Source organism: Ranitomeya variabilis, chromosome 1 (genome assembly GCF_051348905.1).
Source record: "Ranitomeya variabilis isolate aRanVar5 chromosome 1, aRanVar5.hap1, whole genome shotgun sequence".
Lineage (NCBI taxonomy): Eukaryota > Metazoa > Chordata > Amphibia > Anura > Dendrobatidae > Ranitomeya > Ranitomeya variabilis.
Genome location: NC_135232.1, coordinates 313,998,871 through 314,023,674, shown reverse-complemented (window position 1 = coordinate 314,023,674; position 24,804 = coordinate 313,998,871). Strand labels below are relative to the sequence as shown.

Below are 24,804 nucleotides of genomic sequence, written 5' to 3'. Positions count from 1 at the left end.
TATAAAAGTTTAAATCACCCCCCTTTCGCCCCATCCTAAATAAAACAATAAAAAAAAAAAAAACCTACACATATTTGGTATCGCCGCGTTCAGAATCGCCCGATCTATCAATTAAAAAAAAGCATTAACCTGATCGCTAAACAGCGTAGCGAGAAAAAAATCCGAAACGCCAGAATTACGTTTTTTTGGTCGCCGCGACATTGCGTTAAAATGCAATAACGGGCGATCAAAAGAACGTATCTGCGCCGAAATGGTATCATTAAAAACATCAGCTCGGCACGCAAAAAATAAGCCCTCACCCGACCCCAGATCACGAAAATTGGAGACGCCAGGGGTATCGGAAAATTGCACTTTTTTTTTTTTTTTTTAAGCAAAGTTTGGAATTTTTTTTCACCACTTGGATAAAAAATAACCTAGACATGTTAGGTGTCTATGAACTCGTAATGACCTAGAGAATCATAATGGCAGGTCAGTTTTAGCATTTAGTGAACCTAGCAAAAAAAACAAACAAAAAACAAGTGTGGGATTGCACTTTTTTTGCAATTTCACCGCACTTGGAATTTTTTTCCCGTTTTCTAGTACATGACATGATAAAACCAATGATGTCGTTCAAAAGTACAACTCGTCCCGCAAAAAATAAGCCCTCACATGGCCATATTGACGGAAAAATAAAAAAAGTTATGGCTCTGGGAAGGAGGGGAGCGAAAAACAAAAACACAAAAACGAAAAAGGGCCGCGACTTGAAGGGGTTAATAAACTCCTGAGTTGCTTTGGCTTTATGTTTTGGGTCATTGTCCATCTGTAGTATGAAACGACGACCAATCAGTTTGGCTGCATTTGGCTGGATCTGAGCACACAGTATGGCTCTGAATACCTCAGAATTCATTTGGCTGCTTGTGTCCTGTGTCACATCATCAATAAACACTAGTGACCCAGTGCCACTGGCAGCCATGCATGCCCAAGCCATCACACTGCCTCCGCCGTGTTTTACAGATGATGTGGTATGCTTTGGGTCATGAGCTGTACCACGCCTTCGCCATACTTTTCTCTTTCCATCATTCTGGTAGAGGTTGATCTTGGTTTCATCTGTCCAAAGAATGTTCTTCCAGAACTGTGCTGGCTTTTTTAGATGTTTTTTAGCAAAGTCCAGTCTAGCCTTTTTATTCTTGATGCTTATGAGTGACTTGCACCGTGCAGTGAACCCTCTGTATTTACTTTCATGCAGTCTTCTCTTTATGGTAGATAAGGATATTGATACGCCGACCTCCTGGAGAGTGTTGTTCACTTGGTTGGCTGTTGTGAAGGGGTTTCTCTTCACCATGGAGATTATTCTGCGATCATCCACCACTGTTGTCTTCCGTGGGCACCCAGGTCTTTTTGCATTGATGAGTTCACCAGTGCTTTCTTTCTTTCTCACGATGGACCAAACTGTAGATTTTGCCACTCCTAATATTGTAGCAATTTCTCGGATGGGTTTTTTCTGTTTTCGCAGCTTAAGGATGGCTTGTTTCACCTGCATGGAGAGCTCCTTTGACCACATGTTTACTTCACAGCAAAACCTTCCAAATGCAAGCACCACACCTCAAATCAACTCCAGGCCTTTTATCTGCTTAATTCAGAATGACATAATGAAGGGATTGCCCACAACTGTCCATGAAATAGCCTTGGAGTCAATTGTCCAATTACTTTTGGTCCCTTTAAAAACAGGGTGGCACATGTTAAGGAGCGGAAGCTCCTAAACCCTTCATCCAATTTTAATGTGGATACCCTCAAATGAAAGCTGAAAGTCTGAACTTCAACTGCATCTGAATTGTTTTGTTTAAAATTCATTGTGGTAATGTCTATAACCAAAATTAGAAAAAGGTTGTCTCTGTCCAAATATATATGGACCTAACTGTATGTGAATGAATATTTGGTGTTTGTGGAGTTTTCAGTTTCCCCTTGTCTGTGTTGCCTTGTTTGTCGGGTTGGTGTACTGCAGTACACAGTAGCGCCCCTTCTCCCTGGGTGGGGGAAGAAAACACACGGAGGGCTAATTTAGGAGATAAGGTAAGGGTGGAGGCTCCGGCATCTTCACCATCTTAAGTATCCCGGAGAACAAGGCGAGCTAGGGCGCCACCTAGTGTTAGGGCCAGAAAAGGAGCCCCTCATCCCAGGTCACCCGACAGCTGTGTTGTGACAAAAGGGTTCTTTACAGGTAGATCAGTCAGATTGTGGAATGCCGACGACAAGAGGTAGGCAGATGGCAGACACTAACAGTTTTAACAAAGCCTTGGATGATTTCATCAGTACAAATAATATGGTGGGTTATACATAATTTAGTGATAAACTGTATAATTGCTGGAGAAAAGTTTGAACTTGATGGACCCGAGACTTTTTTCAACCTATGTAACAAACAGATATTTACATGTAAAAATAACTTTGTGTGCATATATCCATTCTTTTGGAGGTTCTTTTAACTGCTTCATTCTTTAAAAGCCATAAAGCGGGTAAAAAAAATGGCAAGGAAATTATCTAAAGTATAATAGCAAAGAAATATCCAAAAGGAACAAAGATGGAAACACTTTCATGTATACATATACAGATATATACAAACACTTTCTAATAAAAAGCACAATAAATGAAAAATCAAACAAAGTAAAACTACAAGTTGCACTGGAACCAAGCTTTAAATCTCTAAACAGGCATGTTATAACCAGGAAAAATATTTAAGTCTCTTTTTAAGCCTTTTGGGACATGTCTCTTTATTGTAACATATCAGGTCATCATTTAGGCGTATTTTCGCGGCGACACATATGCAGGGTCTTACAGTTCCAGCAATGTGGATGGAATTTCTAAAGTCTCATGCCCACTGTGCGATGTGCATTTCAGATCTGCAGCAAGTCAATTTCTCTTGCGGATATGGTGAATTTTCTGTGCAAATTTTTCCATAGTAAATCTGCCACATCAAGAACTCACCAAAAGCACATCATGGCAACGTAGCCATAAAGTTTGGAAATGCAGTGGCTTACAGTTCTACAGTTGCTACATCTTGTATCGCTACCTCAATTATCATTTCACTTATTAGTTGTGCCTAACATTTTACATCATAGGAACCTTAGTTCGAGGCTCTCACCTTCTCAGTCTGCCTACGGCATTCCAGGTGCAGTTTCTCACAGTCCCTCATTTTGGTCTTTATAAGGTCTTGCCTGGAAGCAGAGAAGAGCAAACCCTTTGGGTCCAAAGGCCCGATAACGTCGTACCAGATAGGGCAGCCTTCCAGGTCATACCCACACAGTCCTCCTGACAAATACTTCTGGACTGCCTGGAGAGAGCAAATAAAGGCACAACAGGGTTATATATAAAAAGGTATCAATCCTACAGTAACAATGCAAAGCTATATCATCGCATTATCATTCATATACATGATAGTCCATTACTAATACTCTGCTTTTCCACATAGTTTTTTTCCTCACTTTGAGCTTTGATCAGCAAGAAGAACTTGGTAGATGTCTAAATACAGGATAATTTGGGCCAGCGTTTTTGTTCTTTACTACAGGATAAATATATCTCTGCACCATTTTCTGGCCTATAGTACTCTGAATTCACTGATATCAGCCACAGAATTAATTGGTAAAATTCTGGATGCATAAAGGGAGTGGTATTCCCATCTCCAAAATCCTATCTCAATATGTAGTAGGTGTAATAAGAATATTAGCAAATTCCTCCAATTTGAAATGCAGTCTAGTTCTTCTCATTCGCCATGTGTAGGGCGCTTCAGTAGCTTAGGTATCCATGGTTATGACCAGTCATATAGTGACAGTTATTTGTTACTGGCCGTAACCATGGATACCTAAGCTACCGCAATGCCCTGCACATAGCGAATGAGAAGAACTAGACTACATTTCTAATTGGACATATTTGCTAATATTATTATTACACCAACTACATATTGAGATAGGATCTTCGAGATGGGAATACTCCTTTAAGGCACTCAGATTTTTCTTTAAGCCGTAAGAACTAATATACAGCAAGCCCACCCTAGTAGCTGTTCTACACATCCATACTGTAATTTTTCAACTTCCGGACTGTAAAAAAATGGAGTGAATGAGAGCTATGTGCCAGAAAGGCGGCGCACTGTTCAGGCTTTGGATGATGAAATGCTATTATGGGCAGTATAGACTGTAAAGTGGAGGACAGTAATGGGGAAGTGGTTAGTAGGCTTAATAATAAAGTGTCAGGAAGATAATGACACGTACTGAGCAGTGGTCATTATTTATACTATTAAACACAATTTATGGAAGCACTTTAGAATTGTTCGGTTTTAGGACATGGCTAAAGTGGTGAATATAAGTAGTGACGTTATTTTGTTTCCTTTTTCAAGACGCTCCGATGTTTTCAGAATGACATAATGATCACCCACAGCACAGACCTCAACATTACATAATGTGTTGGACATCTCCTGAAATCGCAAGAGGTAAAAAAGCAACTACTCTAAAGGGAAGGGTGTGCAAGACGGTGACAAACAAAACCTCACGGAAATACGATGCAAGACAGAACTGTGTACGTGGGCCCAAAAAGCTGGATGAGGTCTTTACGTCTTTAATAAAAACTTTAGGCAAAAAGTGAATGCAGTAAGGCCTCCTTCACCCGGTGTCTTTACAAAAGAAAACCCAAAACACTTTTTAAAAAGGAAATCCCTTTTTAACTGTGATATAGATAGATAGATAGATAGATACTATATATATATATATATATATATATATATATATATATATATATATTAAAATTTGGATTATTATATATATTAGTTAAATAATATTAGGCATTATATCTGGATGTTAGTGGTACTATAAATGCAGCAAGTCTATCACCCATTTTAGTTTCTTGGCAGAGGTAAACCATAGTGCCACCAGTAAGGGTTATCACTAATCTGACACCTTTCTATATGCAGAACAGGTTTTGCTAGCAGATCAGTGGAAAGGGTTTTGAAGGTCTGGGTAGCAGCCAGATAAACTGCTCGGCCTGACATAAACAACCTCTTAATTTCTGCGTACACATTCCTTGTACGAGCATAGCATTTATCAAAGTTAACAATTTCCAGTCCATAATACATAAAGCTGGATTTCAAATATTTCATTAAATAGTCATCAATATGATGTAGGGTGTGTAGTCAGAGATATAATACCGCAACATTTCTTCTGCCCGGCAAGAAGCTCAGTCTTCCCACATGGGTCTATGTGGGATAACACATTTGGGGACAGTTGTAGTCACTTTTTAGACTGCAGGTTGTGTTTTTTATGCTCCTGTCACATATCCTATACAGCAGCCATACTGTACAGAGCCTGGGTAACATTCTTCATGTACGATTGGGGAAACTTGACACATATGTAGGGGAGGTTGGGGAGCACCGGATATACTCCTAATTAATAAGGCAACTGATAATCTAGTGTATGGCTATGTGAACCTAATTTTGGATAAACACCTAAAACCATTGCTAGGAGACAATATATACATACTGTTCTAACCAGAGTTGGTGGAAATCGAGTTTCAGGATCTGGCCATTGGTCACGTCTGTAACCTGTGGCCATTGTATGGGGGATCTGAAAGTCGCCTCTTGCCTGACCCCATCAGCAGCTCTTATTTTGATTCACCAGCCTGGCGTCATGCCACAATTATGACGTTTTGGCGATCTGGCTAATCAAAAAACAGAGTTTTGACTGCCATCAGGTAAGAGGCGGTATTCAGGCCTCCCATACAATGGCCGCAGATTACTGACGTGGCCAATGGACCTGGCCCTGCCAATAAATTTGCTCCAACTCTAGTTATAAATATTAATGGAGAAAAAAAAAATAAAACAAACATTAAAAAGGTACAGGATTACGCTGCATATCACTCACTTCTGGAGGCTGCCACTTCTCCAGCACATTGTCAGAATCTATGTGCTTTCTAAACTCCATATTCTGCAGAAAAAGAGAGGGGAAAAGAGAAAATTAAAAAAAAAAAAAAAAAAACCCCAATACAACTTTTTATTTTTTATTTTATTTTTTAATAAATGTCAATAGGAGAGATAGAAATATACTAGAACTGAATGGTTTATGAACCAGTCATCTTCCGTTATTTATATTAATTCATTATTAAGAGACTCAATATTCAGAAATAGAGCTGCAAGGAGCCAGGTACAAAGTGCAGACATTCGGAAAGGGCGTGGGTGCCGACTCCAAGGTACCTGTACCAAAGTGACAATCAGGTGTCTATAAATGCCTCTTGTGTGCGCCTCAGTGCCTAGGAAATAGGATTAGTGACACATGAGCAGGTGATGCCATTGCTCAGGCTGATTTCATGGGCGCAGGTAAGCCCCATTGTCCAGATTTGATAGGGGATCTCTTTGATCGCCATGTGTTATGGGTCGGAGAATGTGCACATAGACAGCTTCAGTGCTCTTTAAAGTTTGTGTAAACAGCAGAGTTTTGACACAGGGGTTAAAGTTTACACATTTTATCACTTTTTTCCATCAGGGATAAAGTCCTCACCTTTCGGAGCATACTCTCTGATTTCTGCAGGTTAAAGCATCGGGCTGGGAGATGGGACAGAGAGGAGAAGAATTAGACAGAGATTATCAGGATATTACATTACAGACACATAATCCATAATCCTTAACCCTGCTATGACAAGATTGCCACTAAGCAAGGAGAAATACAATTGCAGCCTCATTTGCTAGAAAAAAAAAACAACCCACAGAACAGTGTAGGAACAATTTATGGAGAGCGTGCAGTGACTCGGGTACTGACACTGTACCTGGAGCCTGTCCCAAATCTGCCTCGCCCACAGAGATTAAACTGAATGTAAACTAAGTATACAATCTGGTATTACAGTTCGGCGGTGTTCACATGGGCCTTGTTTAAATGACAAACATTATTATTTATCCCGCTCATTAAACAAATGATGGGTGAAATATCCTCGGCCTATAACATTTTGCATGTTTTACTTTATCCAGAGAGATTTGTTATCCTGATTTGGGGCTGAACGAATCGATGTTCCTCCTCCATCGTGCAGGCAAATAATGAGGTTGGCCTCACATTAGTATCAGCGCTCAGAATGAACTCACATTCAGGGGGTTGCTGTTCGTGGCTATATGTGAATTGATTTTGCCAACCTTGAGTGCCCTTGGATCACGCAGTAGTGCCAAGCGAAAAGTGCTGGGGAAAAAGCAATCGTTTCCTTTTTACCACGCACATACATCCAGTACATAAGCTGGCTGTTCATTACAGGCATAGTTTGTATTTTAGAAGTTTCTGGAAGAATGTATCATTTATTGTGCATTAACACTACATTCATTCCACCTAAATGAGCATTTGACAGGTCTCATACTATAGTAATAGGTCAGTGGCTGCAAAGCACTTAGAATACCTGGTTTGTCAGTTTTTGTAGATTACTTGGTAAGTGGAGATCTGATCAGTGCTCGTTAAAAATCCTTTCTGTTCTGAAGAATAACAGGTTTTTAAAGTTGTTTACTGCTTGACGCTTGGGTTACCGGCCTCCTCTGAAGTCTATCAGCAGTGGTTGGTCTCCTAGGCATGGAGTGCAGAGCTTAAAAGCTCCAACCTGTCAATCATCAGTAGGGCATCCCCCTCCCCCCTGCAAGCAGAAGACAGAAGGCGAAGGAGGTGGGGGAGCCATCCACTCATGGAGATTGAAGATGTGACAACCCAATAAAAAGACAATTTTACTTTGCAAAAAAATAAGTCTGAGCTACTTTACTCTGCATGTTGTAAGTGAAGCTACTACTGTGCTTATAAAGCTCTCCACTCCTCTATCTAAGGATAGGACAGAAATCGTCGCTATCAAGCAGATTAAAGGGGTTTTCGGGCCTTAGTCTGCAGTCACTCTATGCGTCTGTAGACTTGTGAATCCTCACATTGTGTGCACTGTTTGCTGTGAGGACTCCCTGGCGCAGGGAGAGGGCAGTCATGTGACCGCAAGCATGCGATTTGCACACTCCTGGCCACATTCCGACTAGACTATGTCTGGCGTCGCCCAATACCCTTCTATTGAGTGAGGCGATGGCAGAGTGACTGCAGACTTGTAGCCCAAGGCCGGATAATCCCTTTAACAGTCCATAGCACGGTTATAAGTTATTTATAATCTAAGAACAGGCAACACCTGGGCTCTGTAAGGACTCCCTTTAAAGGGAACCTGTCAGCCCATTAGTACATATGGAGGAGTAGCACGGTGCATATTTCCCCTCCCCCCAAAAAAGATACATTTTTTGTAGAGATCTGATGTGCAAGTGAGGACGTGTAGAAGCCATATGTAAAATAGGCTGGAAGTGGACAGTGGGCGTGTCTGTACAGCTAGAAGAAGCAGTGCGAAGTGCATTGGCACACCCTGAGTGCACTGCCAGCGTGATTTGCATACGGTCTCTACACTAGATTTCTCATGACTGGCATATGGGATCATAGGTATCATTATTATTGGCAGACATGTGACTATACAGCCATAGCACTACGTTGGTATGTACAAATGTGCCGACAGGTTCCCTTTAATTTTATAAATAAAGCAGGATGAAGTACTAGTATATTTCACCCAAGGAAAACTACTCTCATCCACACAGCCTTTCTAAAAAAAAAAAACACTATGAGCATTCCGATAAATTCACCATACATTACACAAAGCACTTAAAACCAATCCCATGGCAGGGGACAGACGATAGTCACCAGAAACCATGTGTTAGTGACGCCAGCTCATACACAAGGCCTGGCTAGGGTAGGATTCCTAGGACTTTATTGGGAACACATACACACAATTCCACCATGTCACTGAACCTTAGAAAGCACCATGCTTGTCTTCACCGGAATAAATCATTTCCAGCTGCCAGTAAAGTCAGTGAGGATAAACCTGCTTTGATGATCACATTATTTGTAACAGAAAATCAGCGATCTACATAAGATAACATAAAAGCTGTTCCGAAAGAACTAATAATCTTTATAAAGCTAAGTTACCTTAGTTCATTTCTACCGATTGGCGGCAATAAAGCCAAAACTAAATGAACTCTTATCTTCTGAAGCCAGGTTTCAAGGCCGCTATTACAATGTATTGATAACCATGTTACTGCGATTTCCATAGAAACCTCATTTACTGGAAAATCCTTTATCTTCCACCTCAGCTATCAATAACTAGTGAAGTTTTCATATCATTGGCCTTGTAATTGGCGTTTGGCTCTGGCCGATCTTACAGTGATGTTACCTATGTGATATCCAGACATTCACAGTGACTGATAGCCAAGCTGGCCCTTCCCTATTATACAGTCACAAATAAGTCCAATGACTATTCTGTCCTCCTATTAATCACCTAGGAGGTAAAGGGTGTAAAATTATAGAATAATAATAATAATAATCTTTATTTATACAGAGCCATCATATTCCGCAGCCCTTTACAATTCAGTGGTGACATATACATAAGACAGTGTAAACAGTTACAGTAGAAGTGGGGGCCCTGCTCGCAAGGAAATGGGGGGGACGCAAGAGATGAAAAGTGCTTGTTATTTCAGATCCAGCAATTATATTAAATAGGGGTCTTAATATAAAGCTGCATGATCCGGTCATCAGCCAGTGTGTTTAAGTGCAGTTATCGAGTGCGTGGAGGGTGTGAGACAGATGAACAGGAGGGAACAGTCTCTGAATAATATTTAGAAGGATGGAAGAGTTAGGTTAGTGAGTAGAGGCGATAGGCTTATTTAAAGAGACGTATTTTTAAAGCAAGTTTAAAAATGTGTAGGTATTAGTCAACTCGTCTGGGGTAGTGCATTCCAGAAAACAGGTGCAGCATGGGAGAAGTCTTGGAGACGGAGGTGTGGGGTTCGAAATATGGAGGGAGAATTTCAGAACGGAGGGACCGTGTAGGGTGATAGACACATATGAGGAAGGAGATATAGGGTGGTGCAGAACTGTGGAGATCTTTGTGGGTGAGAGAGATGAGTTTACGTTGTATTCTGTGGCGAATGGGCAACCAGTGTAATGACTGGCACAAGGTGGAGGCATCGGTGAAGTGGCTGCACAGAAATACAACCCTGGCTGCCGCATTCATGAAGGATTGGAGAGGAGAAAGTTTAATTAGATGGAGCGTTGCAGTAGAAGGTTTCCAGCTTTCATTGTTAATAACCCTAGTGCCTTGTCACATTAATGGTTTTTCCCTGTAACATATTTCTCTTACCCCGAAGCCAGCGCAGCAGAAAGTAGTCATCCTGGCAGTAGGAAGGGAGCTGGGGCATAAGGTCTTTCACACTCTCACGGAACTATGGACAAGAAATAAAGTTATAATGCTGAAAATATTAGAAGCAGGACATATTGTAGGCTAAAATACGTTAACAAATATATTAAAACGGAATTTATTACGGTATTTTTTATTTGGAGATGCTCTACATACCATAATACAGACACAGGTTTTTACATATGTTTTCAGAGACAGAATAGTGCACAAGCACAAGAGCAGTATGAAGGGACTACTGCTCTCAACATATTACTTTCCTAGTTCATTCATCTACTACACTAACAAACGAATTCCCATAATGCTACTACAACAGCAATAACTACCACAAGGTTGGATTCATACCATGTGTTTGTGAGATTTAGATCCACTTTTTTTTTTGCACCTAAAAATTTTTAAAGTAGCATGCCCATCTCCAAGATCAAATTCCAATATGTAATAGGCGTAATAATAATAATATTAGCAAATTCCTCCAATTAGACAGGTAGTATAGTTCTTCTGGTTATCCATGTTGCTTACCCCATGTGCAGGGCATTGCAGTAGCTTAGGTGTCCGTGGTTACACCCACTCATATAGTGACATTAGTTGTTAGTGGTCGTAACCATAGATACCTACGCTGCTGCAATACCTTGCACATGGGGTTAGCGACATGTCTAATCAGAAAAAATATACTACATTTCTAACTGGAGGTATTTGCTAATATTATTATTACAACACCAATAATATACCCTTCGGGGGTATCTCCCCTGTGGGAGAGGGACATCTTTCAAACCAATCCAAATGCCCTTTGTTCAGGTGTCATAGCATGGTGGCGCTTTATTGACAACGTACTTGTCGTCTGGCAGGGGTCTGAAACAGATGTTCATTCCTTTTTTGAACATCTTAATAGGAATGATCTGAATATTAAATTAACCTACCAGAGCAGCAGACAGGAGATCGAATTTTTGGATGTCCTTATTCAAGTTGACGAATTAGGTGACATCCAGACTGACCTTTTTCGAAAGAAGACGGCAGCGAACACCTTACTTCACGCCACCTCCCAACATCTTAGACATCTACTTAAAAATATCCCAACAGGCCAATTCCTGCGAGCAAGAAGGATTTGTTCTAATAACTTTCTTTTTGAAAGACAGGCCGAAGATTTATGTACCAGATTTCAAGAACGTGGATACGGGAGGAAATCGATTTGTCAAGCATACACACGAGCTCGGCTGAGTAATCGGAGTGATCTGCTACAGAACAAACCAAAAATGGATAAAGGGACGGATTCTAAGGTACGATGCATCTTTGACTACAATTCACGCAGTAATGAGGTGTTTGAAATTTTACAGAGACATTGGTCGATTCTTTCACTTGACAGTACCCTCTCCCGATTTATCGGGGAAGCTCCTTCAGTAACTTATAGGAGAGCTCGTAATCTACAAGATCAATTGGTACATAGTTACCACAAGGGTAATACATCTAAATTTATCTTTGGTTCAAAAGGCCCTCCTTGGGGTTGCTACCCGTGTAGTAAATGTGTAGCGTGCAAGAATGTGGAGAAATCAAAGGAATTTGTTAATTCAGATTCCACTAAGAAATATGTGATTACTCACAATATTAGCTGTACCACCAAAGCGGTTGTCTACCATGCCACTTGTTTATGCGGCCTAATCTATGTGGGCATGACAACCCGTGAGCTTCGAAGACGTGTCCGGGAGCATATCCTGGATATTGAAGGGGCCGTGACTGTGAGTGACATCTCAACATTAAAACCTATCCCACGTCACTTCATGGAAGTACATAATTGTGATCCATCAGGCCTGAAGTTCAAGGGCATTGACAGGGTGTTTATAGGCCCACGTGGGGGAAATTGAAAGCGCTTATTAGCGCAGAAAGAAACAAAATGGATTTTCAAATTAAACACCATCTCCCCATTTGGACTAAATGAGTACAATAGTTTTCAGCCCTTTTTTATAGTTGTCAGTATTTCCTTCGGACACTGGTTTTTCCGTCTCCGTGCTTTCTCTAGTGTCTTGGTTGTTTTAATTGTTTAATGCATTTTTTTTATATATATCTGGTTTATAATAAATCTCTGTTTGAGCTGTTGTGTGTCGTTGGTTTTTAATCATACATATTTTTTTATTTTATTTTATTCTTGTTTAGGTTGTGGTCAGACCCCTGGACGAAGCAACTTCTTGCGAAACACGCATCGGGTGTGGTGGACTCCTGGTTCTTGCTCCATTGTTTGGTAAATATGTGCTGGTGTGTCATTTAACATGCCAGATAAGTATTTGTATAACTGATTATACTTTTGTGGGATACTTGTTATATGTGGCTCTATATGGCATATCAGCCTTCTATATGGGACCATATGTGAAATCCGTAAACTGTTATACTATATCCAACTATGGATTGAAATGTTTGATGCTAAATAATATGCAATGTGAGCGTTATAGATGTATTAGTATATGTATGTATACATTGCTATAATTTTGTACCAGGTGTCTACCTGTTTTTCTGTGTTTGTTGTCTCTTACCTGCTGCCTATTTTTGGCTTTTTTATGACCATTTATGGTCTCTATTTTTGATACTAATAAAGTGATTTTTATATCATTTGTGCGTGGTGCCTTTCTCTATAGGTATATAATATTATTATTACTCTTACTGCATATTGGGATAGGATCTTGGAGATGGGAATACCCCTAATGCAATAAAGCACCATGTATAATGTATCTTGGTTTGTGATTTTTTTTGTTGTTGTTTATGGTGGTTTTTTTCTGGGGATTTCCCTATAGTCTTCTCTGTGGAACTTATCAGGAATCTGTCAACTGATTGACGTGGCTGGACCCACAGGCAGCATGAATGAGACCCTGGCTGTATTATTGCAGCAATGTATGCTGTACAGCCAGGGACTATATGTCTCACCCCACTCGCTAGCACTGACAGATCTCTCCCTATGTGTGTGTATAGGTAGAGATCGGTCAGTCTAGGGCAGTCAGATAGGGAGAAGCAACTGGGACTTGCCTCGGACTAGTCATCCGAGTCACAGAGTCCCGGGTCGGCTTTTCAAAGTGTTTTCTCTGACATGATGCAGTGTTTCACAGTAGGCCATACACAGCTCTAGTAGTGCAGCCAGTGTCTGATTCATGGCTCAGGCAGCATGAATCTGGTTCCCCTTTAAATATGCCAGAAAAATTACCAAAAAATAGCGGTATTAAAATCCTATTTTTTCATCCATTTCTAAATGTTAAAATATTAGGTTTAGCGACTGTGAAAGAGCACAAATATTGCCTCTATAGTTAAGAACATGCATCTGAATGGTTAGGGCATGATTCAGGAGGTGACGTATCACTCAGGGGTCCAAGAGGTAAGGGGCGCCACATACACCTCCAAAGCAGGTGGAATCGTGCATTAGGCCTTTTATGATTACATCTGTCCAGAAAGGCTCTTTAACTATGATGTAACATTTGTTTTGGGGAATTTAATGTGTAATTAAAAATAATAATCATATAACTGGGTCACTAAAAAGTCCACCTGGTTGAATCGTATGATACACTACTAGTTAGAAATCATCAGGCACATGTACAGTTGTATAGATGGCCGCTTCTGGTATAGATAGATGCCGTGACATAGCTGCACATTGTTCCAGATTTGCCTGGTTGTTATAGCAATCTATTCACCATGAATGTATGGTGGCGGCTGGCAGCAATGTTCCCATAGCACCACTCACTTGTTTCAGTACCTCCCAATTGGGCTGGGGTAGGGTTTCACATTCTGCGATGTGTGGACTTTCATGACTACCTCAAACACAATGAAGGGCTACTTAAGCCTTTTGAGACTAACTAAAATATCTGCATTAGAGAAGAACAAAGTAAACACAGAAAGGCATTTCTGTGTCCGCACTGACAGTCATAAGCGGGCACTTATTTGTATGTGATCAAATATAGAATATCAGGCAGGGCCACACACAGGCGTTTTGTGAAAGCATAATCTGTAGAACACATGCAGAAAAAAAAAGGGATAGAGATTTACTAATGAAATCGAGCCAGAATTCTAGTGCACAAACCACATATGTTAAGGGTTTTAATCACTTTTTGGGCTTTTTAGAAAATGCAGTGTGACTATGTGTTTATACAGTACACCAAAGTAACTAAAGGTGTACTGTGTTTTTTTGATAAATGTAACCTGTCACTAGATTTATAGTGCCCGAGGAGCCATGGTTAGTGCGATTGTTGTTCTGAAATGACGCGGAGTGTTGCTCATTCTCTGGCTGGCTTCCCCACACTCACGTTGATTGACAGGTCTCTCCATATTTACACATACACAGGAGAGGGTGGTGCAGGAAGAAGCAGGGGGCCATGCTGGACTAGTGATATTTCCACCTGTTTTCTCTGTAACGCTGCTGCATTCTGGCTGTAGCTACTTGGTTTGGGCAGCAAAAATGCCACCGTAAGCCAACGAATAGGTGGTGTGAACGTAGACCAGACCGAGTAAAAAGCAAAAGATTTATCATGCAGCATGAATCACTGTAAGGGCAGGTGCAGATGGCCGTAGAGTCTCTCGTCTGAGAGAATCGGGCCATTATGCAAATTATACTCCGATCAGAGTATGACCACAGTGCGATGCGATTTTCTCCGATGAGGAGAAGATGAAGAAAAAAAATAAAAAAAGGTCTCGATCTTCTCCATTCTGTGGAAATCAGGACTGATGTTATCTGAGTGCAGCTCATGTTTATCACGCACTCAATCCAAAAATGGATCAAACCTGGACATGCAGTGATTTTTTTCCATCAGTCTCCGTCCGAAAAAGAGAAATATCAAACATGTGCGCGGCCCTATAGAATAACATTGGTCCGAGTGGGATCTGATGTTTTGTCGGATCACACTGGGACCAAACATACAATCGTCTGCTCCTGCCCTAAGACAATTTGGTGCATTTTAAGACTGTCTAGCCCAAGTTTGTGCTATCCAACTGTGACACAAAATTAGGAATTCTCCTACAATGTGTGCATTGGTGCAATAGTTAAAAATGAGGGTGGCTGGGTATTACATTTAATAGAATACAACTACTAACGACAAAATGTGCGGTGAGGGCCTATAATGTGCAGGCCATTACCATGCTAGGTGGGTGCGGACTCAGAATTCGTGTGAGACATCTGGCATTTTCGGTAAGTAACGCACCACATGCCATGTGTGGTCCCAGCCTCAGAGGCTGCGCTTGTTTTCTAGTAATCTCCAATATTCCCAAATAATTCCACCGTCTTCTGGGTACTTGGACTCGCTTTACAACATGTATGGGGAGTAAGTTAGGCGAGTGATAACTGTCAGTATCAAGAGCCGAATGTCCCCGTATCAGGTGTGCGATGGCACGGAGGTCATAAACACGGGGGCCTTAGCAGTCAAGGTCCTTGCTTTGCTCTCTGAACCTGATTAGATAAATCAGTTGCAGTAACTCTTGGATGACGCCCAGGTTATGCATATAATACTGATATACATGTATATTGTCAGTGACAGCCATTCAGATGCTGGTAACTATCCTAATAACCTACTTCTACAGGCAATGAGCGGATAAGGGCAAATGTGTAAAATGCTGCATTTGTCCTGGATCTGCCGACACTGTCAGCCAAAACTAGTAACGTAACCAAGCCACATCTCTATATACTGGATCTGTCAACAGATTTCAACACACTAACTGCATACACTACTAAACAGATCTCTCATGCCTAATGAGACTGGTGTATTTACTTTGAAAATCCACATCAGAATGGCTGCACAGTATAATCCTGATATTAAGACCTTAGGAGTCTAGCTACAGAATGAAATAGCTCATGAGCATAAGGGTATTCAAGCTCTGTCCACCCAGCTTGACTGACAGCTGCAGCTTGTACTGAGCAATGTGAGATCTCAGCCGGTAGAAGAGAAACTGAGGAGCTGTCAGTCAGACTAAGTGGGCAGAGTTGGCTCTTAAACCATCAAAGTATTATATATAAAGCCAATCTGACACAGATTTTCAAAGTAAATACACCAGCCTTATCAGGGCTAAGATTTATTTAGCAATGCATGCAGTTCATATTGAAAAATGTGGTGAAAGATTCACTTTAACTCTATTTGATGCACCAACAGGCCTATTAGTGAACGTAATAGCACCACTAATCTAATCTAAGGCTGCCGTCACACTAGCAGTAGTTGGTCAGTATTTTACATCAGTATTTGTAAACCAAAACCAGGAGTGGGTGATAAATACAGAAGTGGTGCATATGTTTCTATTATACTTTTCCTCTGATTGTTCCACTCCTGGTTTTGGCTTTCAAATACTGATGTAAAATACTGACCAAATACTGCTAGTGTGACGGCAGCCTAATATTAAAGTTCATGCATCCATCTTGACTAGGAGGGATCTCCTGACCGTCCTTGTAAGAATCAGAGGCGTCAGATGATCTTTCTGGGCTAATAAACTGAGAAGGGCCATTGTTTTACATCCAGACCTAAGGCCATGTCACATGGCAATATTGTGGTCAGTATTTGTGAGCCAGGAGCGGGACCAAAACAAGAGAGCTGTTAATCTTTCCATGATAGATTTTCTCTCTCCACAGTTTCCACTTCTAGTTTTGGCTTACAAATATCGACGTCATGAAAGTGGCTTATGCGCGGAGTCTGCGGAGGTTGTATCCACTAGATTAGCTCTACTAAAATCGGTTTTCTAGTTTTATGTACGCAAGTAAAGCTTTCATTATATAATGAAAAGTTATGAAACAGTTCTGCGGGCTGTGAATCCTCTTTTTTTCTAGTGAAATGAATTGTAAGATTCTTGTGAGCGTTTTGTGCCCACTTTTTCAGAGTTTTTCAGAGCGGACCCGGTCAAAAAAGTGTGTACACAGCCTAAGATAAGAACACCAGTTTCATCAGGCCTAAGATGTTTTTAACAGTGTGAAGGGCGAAGAGGAAAACCAGCAACCCGATGGCTTGATACTATCAAGATAATGACGGAGAGGACCCTGGTGGCCCTATTTAGGCTTGCACAAGATCGATCTTCCTACAGAGCGTTCATCCATCAAGTCATCATTGCTCAAGATCGAGCCGAAGGCTGCTAATAATAATAATAGTGAAATCTGGCGATAGGTCCTCTTTCCTCTGATGCCCAATTTGTGCCTCCTGTACAAAACCTATTTCTTGGAAGAGTGCTGCTCGGAGTGGCCATTGCTATTCGCTCTACACATGGTGGAAAAAGAAGTAAAAACTTTTCTTTGAAAAAAAAAAAAATCTCCACATGGAAAGGGAGAACTTTACAGACCCAGATTTTGCTTTGATTGCACTCGGGGGTCTCGATAACGGAGGGGACTCTTTATACTGAATATTACATAGTATCACACCGGTTCTGTATTCAGGGGTCTCAGTAGCAGAGGGGACTCTACAGTTGTGCTCAAAAGTTTACATACCCCAGCAGAATTTTTGCTTTCTTGGCCTTCTTTCAGAGAATATGAATGATAACACCAAAACTTTTTCTCCACTCATGGCTAGTGGTTGAGTGAAGCCATTTATTGTTAAACTACTGTGTTTTCTCTCTTTAAATGATAATGACAACTAAAAACATCCAAATGACCCTGATCAAAAGTTCACATACCCTGGTGATTTTGGCCTGATACCATGCATACATGATACAAATCAGTGTGTTTGCATAAAGGCGGAGTGAGTTTCTGGGCTCCAGACAGACTCTTGCATCTTTCATCCAGCCACTGATGTTTCTGGATTGTGAGTCATGTGGAAAGCAAAAGAATTGTCAACGAATCTATGGGAAAAGGTTGTTGAACTGTATAAAGCAGGAAAGGGATACAAAAAGTTATCCAAGGAATTGATACTGCCAGTCAGCAGCATTCAAACTGTGATTAACAAATGGAAAATCAGGGGCTCTGTAAAAACAAAACCACTGTCAGGAAGACCAACAAAAATGTCGTCCACAACTGCCAGGAAAATTGTTCAGGATGCAAAGAAAAACCCACAAACAACATCAGCTGAAATATTGGACTCTGACAACTAGCAGTGTGGCTGTTTCATGATGCACAATAAGGAGGCACTTGAAGAAAAATGGGCTGCATGGTTGATGCATGGTCGAAAGCAATTACTGCACAAATGCCAACGATCCAAAACACAAGGTCAAGTCGACCTGTCATTGGCTACAGCAGAACTAAGTGAAGGTTCTGGAGTGGCCATCTGTCTCCTGACCTCAATATCATTGAGCCACTCTGGGGAGATCTCAAGCGAACAGCTCTTACTAGACAGCCCAGGAATTTACAGGACCTGGAGGCTTTTTGCCAAGAAAAGTGGGCAGCTTTACCATCTGAGACAATAAAGAACTTCATCCACAACTACCACAAAAGACTTCAAGTTGTAATTGATGTTAGAGGGGGCAATACACAATATTAAGAAATGGGGTATGTGAACTTTTGATCAGGGTCATTTGGATGTTTTTAGTTGTCATTAAGATTTAAAAAGAGAAAACACAGTAGTTTGACAATAAATGGCTTCACCCAACCACTAAACATGAGTGGAGAAAAAGTTTTGGTGTTATCATTCATATTCTCTGAAAAAAAGGCCAAGAAACCAAAAATTCTGCCGGAGTATGTAAACTTTTGAGCACAACTGTAAATACAGAATATTACATATTATCACACAGGTCCTGTATTCAGGGGTCTCAGTAGTAGAGGGGACCCTATATACAGATTATTACAGAGTCTTACACTGGTCCTGTATTCGGGGGTCTCAGTAGTAGAGGGGACCCTATATACAGAATATTACATAGTACCACACTGGTCCTGTATTCGGGGGTCTCAGTAGTAGAGGGGACCCTATATACAGAATATTACAGAGTCTCACACTGGTCCTGTATTCAGGGGTCTCAGTAGTAGAGGGGACCCTACACTGTGTTCCAAATTATTATGCAATTGGATTTAGGTGTGATAAAGGTTTAATTGTTTTGTTTTTCAAATAAACTCGTGGATGGTATTGTGTCTCAGGGCTCAATGGATCACTGAAATCAATCTTAAACACATGGGATAATTAGTTTTCCAGGTGATTCTAATTAAAGGAAAACTACTTAAAAATTATGTTCCACATTATTAAGCAGATCACAGTTTTCAAGTAACATGGGGAAGAAAAAGGATCTCTCTGCTGCTGAAAAGCATCAAATAGTGCAATGCCTTGGTGAAGGGATGAAAACATTAGAAATTTCCCGAAAACTTAAGTGTGATCATCGTACTGTTAAGAGCTTTGTGGCTGAATCTGAGCACAGATGTGTTTGTGCTGATAAAGGCATAATGAGGAAGATTTCTGCCAGGCAAGTTCATCGGATTAAGAGAGCAGCTGCTAAAAAGCCATTACAAAGCAGCAAACAGATATTTAAAGCTGCTGGTGCCTCTGGAGACCCTCGAACCTCAAGGTGTAGGCTCCTTCAAAGGCTTGCTGTGGTGCATAAACCTACTATTCGGCCACCCCTAAACAGTGTTCATAAGCAGAAATGGTTGCATTGGGCCCACCCATACATGAAGACTAATTTCCAAACATTCTTGTTTACTGATGAGCGTTGAGCAACCCCGGATGGTCCAGATAGATGGAGTAGTGGATGGTTGCTGGATGGCCACTATGTCCCAACAAGGCTTCAACAACAGCAAGGAGGTGGAGGGGGTCATGTTTTGGGCCGGAATCATGGAGAAACAGCTGGTATGGCCCTTTAAGGTTCCTGAAGGTGTGAAAATGACCTCTGCAAAGTATATAGAGTTTCTGACTGACAACTTTCCTCCATGGTATAAAAAGCAGAAATGTGCCTTCAGGAGCCAAATCATCTTCATGCATGACAATGCACCATCTCATGCTGCAAAGAATACCTCCGAGTCATTGGCTGCTATGGGCATAAAAGGAGATAACCTCATGGTGTGGCCACCATCTTCCCCTGACCTCAACCCTATAGAGAACCTTTGGAGTATCATCAAGCAAAAGATCTATGAGGGTGGGAGGCAGTTCACATCCATACAGCAGCTCTGGGAGGTTATTCTGACTTCATGCAAAGAAATACAAGCAGAAACTCTCCAAAAACTCACAAGTTCAATGGATGCAAGAATTGTGAAGGTAATATCAGAGAAGTGTCCTATGTTAACATGAAACTTGGCCTGTTAGGATGTTTTGGAGTTAAATAGCTTTTTTGTTCAGTGAATGTGACCTAATGCTGCAAATTCCACAAATGAGCATTTTCTGTTCTTTAAAACATATCAAATGTTTAGAAATTCTACTGTGCTTAATAATTTGGAACAGTGCATTTTAAGTTTTTATTCATTTTGGAGATTATACTGTTATCATTGGGAGGTTTCTTCAATAAAATTCAATGTATACTCTAATGGGTGATGACTTTTATTAGACTGACTGTCATTTGCACCAACCATTTAGAAAAATCAGAGAAAAATGTCATTTGCGTAATAATTTGGAACATAGTGTATATACAGAATATTACATAGTACCACACTGGTCCTGTATTCGGGGGTCTCAGTAATAGAGGGGACCCTATATACAGAATATTACAGAGTCTCACACTGGTCCTGTATTTGGGGGTCTCAGTAGTGGAGGGGACCCTATATACAGAATATTACAGAGTCTCACACAGGTCCTGTATTCGGGGGTCTCAGTAGTAGAGGGGACCCTATATACAGAATATTACAGAGTCTCACACAGGTCCTGTATTCGGGGGTCTCAGTAGTAGAGGGGACCCTATATACAGATTACACAGTATCACACTGGTCCTGTATTCGGGGGTCTCAGTAGTAAAGGGGAGCCTATATACAGAATATTACATAGTACCACACTGGTCCTGTATTCGGGGGTCTCAGTAGTAAAGGGGACTCTATATACAGATTACACAGTATCACACTGGTCCTGTATTCGGGGGTCTCAGTAGTAAAGGGGAGCCTATATACAGAATATTACATAGTACCACACTGGTCCTGTATTCGGGGGTCTCAGTAGTAAAGGGGACTCTATATACAGATTACACAGTATCACACTGGTCCTGTATTCGGGGGTCTCCGTAGTGGAGGGGACTCTATATACAGATTACATAGTATCACACTGGTCCTGTATTCGGGGGTCTCAGTAGTAAAGGAGACTCTATATACAGAGTAGGAGACATTGCTATAGGTGAGGAGACTTTCTTTACAAAGCTTCGGGCATGAAAGGGTGTCGTGGTCTGTGTTGCTGTGTTGTGACTACTGCCTTCCCCAGGTGGCTCACTACAGGGACTATTGTACAAGTAGCTGGAAGAATCTCTGTGTACAGGAAACAGCCCAGGGGTCTATGGCTGGAGGGTCCTCCTCTGTGAGCTCATCCCCGGGGCGGTGCGCAGGAGAGGGTTAATAGGAGGGGGATGCCGGACACAGAAGTGCAGTAGTCAGTGGGCAGCAGCCAGATGAATGGCGGTATATCGGGGAGCTCACCTTGCCTAGGGCCTCCTCCTGCTTGGGACTCAGATCGCCAACCCGTCCACTCATCCTGGCACCTGCTCTCCAGCTGCCGCCTCGGTGCCCGGGAGGGTGTGTCGCTGTCGCACGGAGCCCCTGGGCTTCCCTGGGTTATTATATGAGCAGCCCCGGTCCCCGCCTCCGCCATCACCGGCCGGCCTCTCCGCTTCCTTTAAAGAGACAGTGCGCTCTTTATCGTAGGTAGTTTTTTTTGGCATTTGCGAAATGCCAGTCTGTCTGCCCCTGACTGACTGACGTACAGGCACAGGTGGGCTCAGCCACTGGGGCTGTGGGAAAATGGTCCCACTACACTGCCCCCTGTACCAAACTTTACCTCATGAGGAAGACTGCAGAATTCAGATTATTCTTCTCTTCAGACTTGTGCCTTTTCTCCATATAAAGTGACCATTACCACTAGGGATGCGGTGGGGAGCGCAGACACGGCTCTCACCTGAGGAACCCGCCATTATGCTAATCACATCCCGATCAGCCATTGATCATAGTGTAATCAGAACGTTTCTCCATCATCTCCATTGTGTCAGTCCATGAAAATGATGACATTCGAGTGCGGTCCGATGTTTTCCACAGACCCATAAACATGAATGGCCGAGTGTTATCCGATCGGAGGCAAATCATGCACGCGGTGATTTTTTTCTTCAGACCGAATCAGTCCAAGGAGAAGATCGGACATGTGCACGGCCCCATAGAATAACATGGGAATGAGTGCTATCCATCAAACGACGGACTGCACTCATCGGCTTATTATGGTTGTGTGCACGAGCCCGTAGGGTAATCGCCCGTTTCCAGTTATCTGCCAGTGTGACCATGCCAGCAATCGGTAAAAATCGTCATTATCGGCAGCACATTGGCCCATGTATACAGGTGACGTGCTGTACATGGGGACAGAGCGCTCATATTAGCCATTGTTCTGCCCCATCATTGCTCGCCAGTCTGTGGAACCGCAGACTGAGCGACGTGAACATGGTTGGTTGGCGCTTGTTCCTGATCTCACATGAGCCAGCATAAATGGGTTATTAGTTGTGCCAAAGTGCAGTAATTGCTCTTACTGTAGGAACCAAATCTAATTTTCATAGCCCTTTAGAAATTAAAGTTGACAGCAGGTTGGTTACTTTGCATTTGCACCACTTTCTAAAGGGAATCTGTCAGCAGGTTTTTGATATCCCACCTGAGAGAAGCAGGATGTAGGCAAAGAGACTCTGATTACAGCAATGTATCACTTACTAAGCTGCTTGCTGACATTTTCATGAAATCACTGTTTTATCTGCTGAAGATCTACCAGATCCCTGAATGCTGAGCTCTGTATAACTCCCCACCCCACTGATCAGCAGCTTGTTGTGTACACTGTGCATAGGCAGAAAGCTGTCAATAAGTAGGGTGACAGCTCATGAATATAAAGGCTACATGGCAGAAGGTTTACTGATATTCCAGTGAATATCTCCTGCTGATAAAACTGTGATTTAATTCTTTCCATTCTCAGTGCAGACTTCTGACTTCTATAACTTCCCAAAGAAAATACTGCACAAGACAAGCGGATCTAGTCGTAGTTATATAAGGTCTATAATAGCATGATTGGGCAGGTTTGGTGTGGAAGAACTTTACTGGCGCTGACCTCAAGTCAGTCAAATACCTATGGGATGAACTATCACATACGGTAGATTGCAAGCCAGGCCCTCGTATCCAACATCAGGGCCTAATCTTATAAATGTTCTTTAGGATGAATGGGCAAAAATTCCCACACATAAACTCCAAAATCTTGTAGAAAGTCTTCCCAGAAGAGAGGAAGCTGTTATAGCTATAAAGTGGCACTAACTCTCTACTAATGCCTAACAATTTAGAATGGGATGTCCTAAACCTTCTGTGGGTGTAATGTGTAAGTGTCCCAGACTCCCAGTACTTTTGTCCTCAAAGTGTATGTACATACAGTATAATACAAAAGTTTTAGGTAGGTGTAGAAAAAATGCTGCAGTAAGAATGCTCTCAAAAATAAAAATGTTAAGTTTATTTTTATTTGTTAACAAAATGTAAAGTAAATGACCAAACCAATATTTGGCGTGACTGTTCTTTGTCTAAATGTATTTAGGATTGCTCAAATCCTTCCATCTTTTTCATGTAACCCTACACAGACTAGATGATGTTGAGATCAGAGCTCTGTAGGGGCCATATCATCACTTCCAGGACTCCTTGTTCTTCTTTACATTGAAGATAGTTCTTAATTATATTGGCTAAATGTTTTGGGTCATTGTTCTGCTACATAATAAATTTGGAGTCAATCAGGCCCTTTTGCAGCATTTTTCACATAAGTCTGAAACTTATATACAGTACTAATATTTAGGCTATGTGCACACGTTCAGGATTTTTAGCGTTTTTTTGGCCGTTTTCCACCCAAAAAAAAAAAACACTAAAAAAACACTTACATAAGTACCCCATCATTTTTAATGCATTCTGCCTTTTTTGTGCACATGCTGCATTTTTTCCCGCGGCATTCCGGAAAAAAACGCAGCATGTTCATTGTTTGTGCGGATTTGCGGGGATTCCGCACACATAGGAATGCATTGATCCGCTTACTTCCCGCATGGTGCTATGCCCACCATGCGGGAAGTAAGCGGATCATGTGCGGATGGTAACCAGGGTGGAGGAGAGGAGACTCTCCTCCAGGCCCTGGGAACCATATACCTGTTTAAAAAAAAAAAGCATTAAAATAAAATGTCATGATATTCTCACCTATCACAATTTTTTAAAACTTATTTTTAACATTCTATCTTTTTACTATTGATGCTGCATATGCAGCATCAATAGTAAAAAATGTTGGTCACACTTGTCAAACACTGTTTGACAAGTGTGACCAACCTGTCAATTAGTTTTCCAAGCGATGCTACAGATCGCTTGGTAAAAGCTAGCATTCTGCAAGCTAATTACGCTTGCAAAACGCTAGTGTTTAGCGGGAATATGCATGCTAATTCTGCATGCATATTTCCCGTGGCAGGGAGTTGCAGAATTGCGGCGGAAATTTCCGCCTCAATTCTGCAACGTGTGCACATAGCCTTACTGTGTAAAAGTTT

General features: G+C 41.5%; 1 protein-coding gene across 1 annotated transcript in view; it reads right to left on the bottom strand.

Annotated features, from left to right (window-relative positions):
• SEC14L2 (SEC14 like lipid binding 2) overlaps window positions 1-21,909 on the bottom strand; it is a 60,039-nt gene extending 38,130 nt beyond the window's left edge. Inside the window, exons 1-5 of the mRNA XM_077297153.1 lie at window positions 21,701-21,909; window positions 10,192-10,273; window positions 6,513-6,556; window positions 5,880-5,942; window positions 3,116-3,304 (exon numbers count right to left, since the gene is read on the bottom strand). Of these exons, the coding sequence (XP_077153268.1) occupies window positions 3,116-3,304; window positions 5,880-5,942; window positions 6,513-6,556; window positions 10,192-10,273; window positions 21,701-21,754 (432 nt within the window). The 5' untranslated portion in view covers window positions 21,755-21,909. The remainder of the gene's footprint in view (window positions 1-3,115; window positions 3,305-5,879; window positions 5,943-6,512; window positions 6,557-10,191; window positions 10,274-21,700) is intronic.
• Between the last annotated feature and the right edge of the window lie 2,895 nt (window positions 21,910-24,804).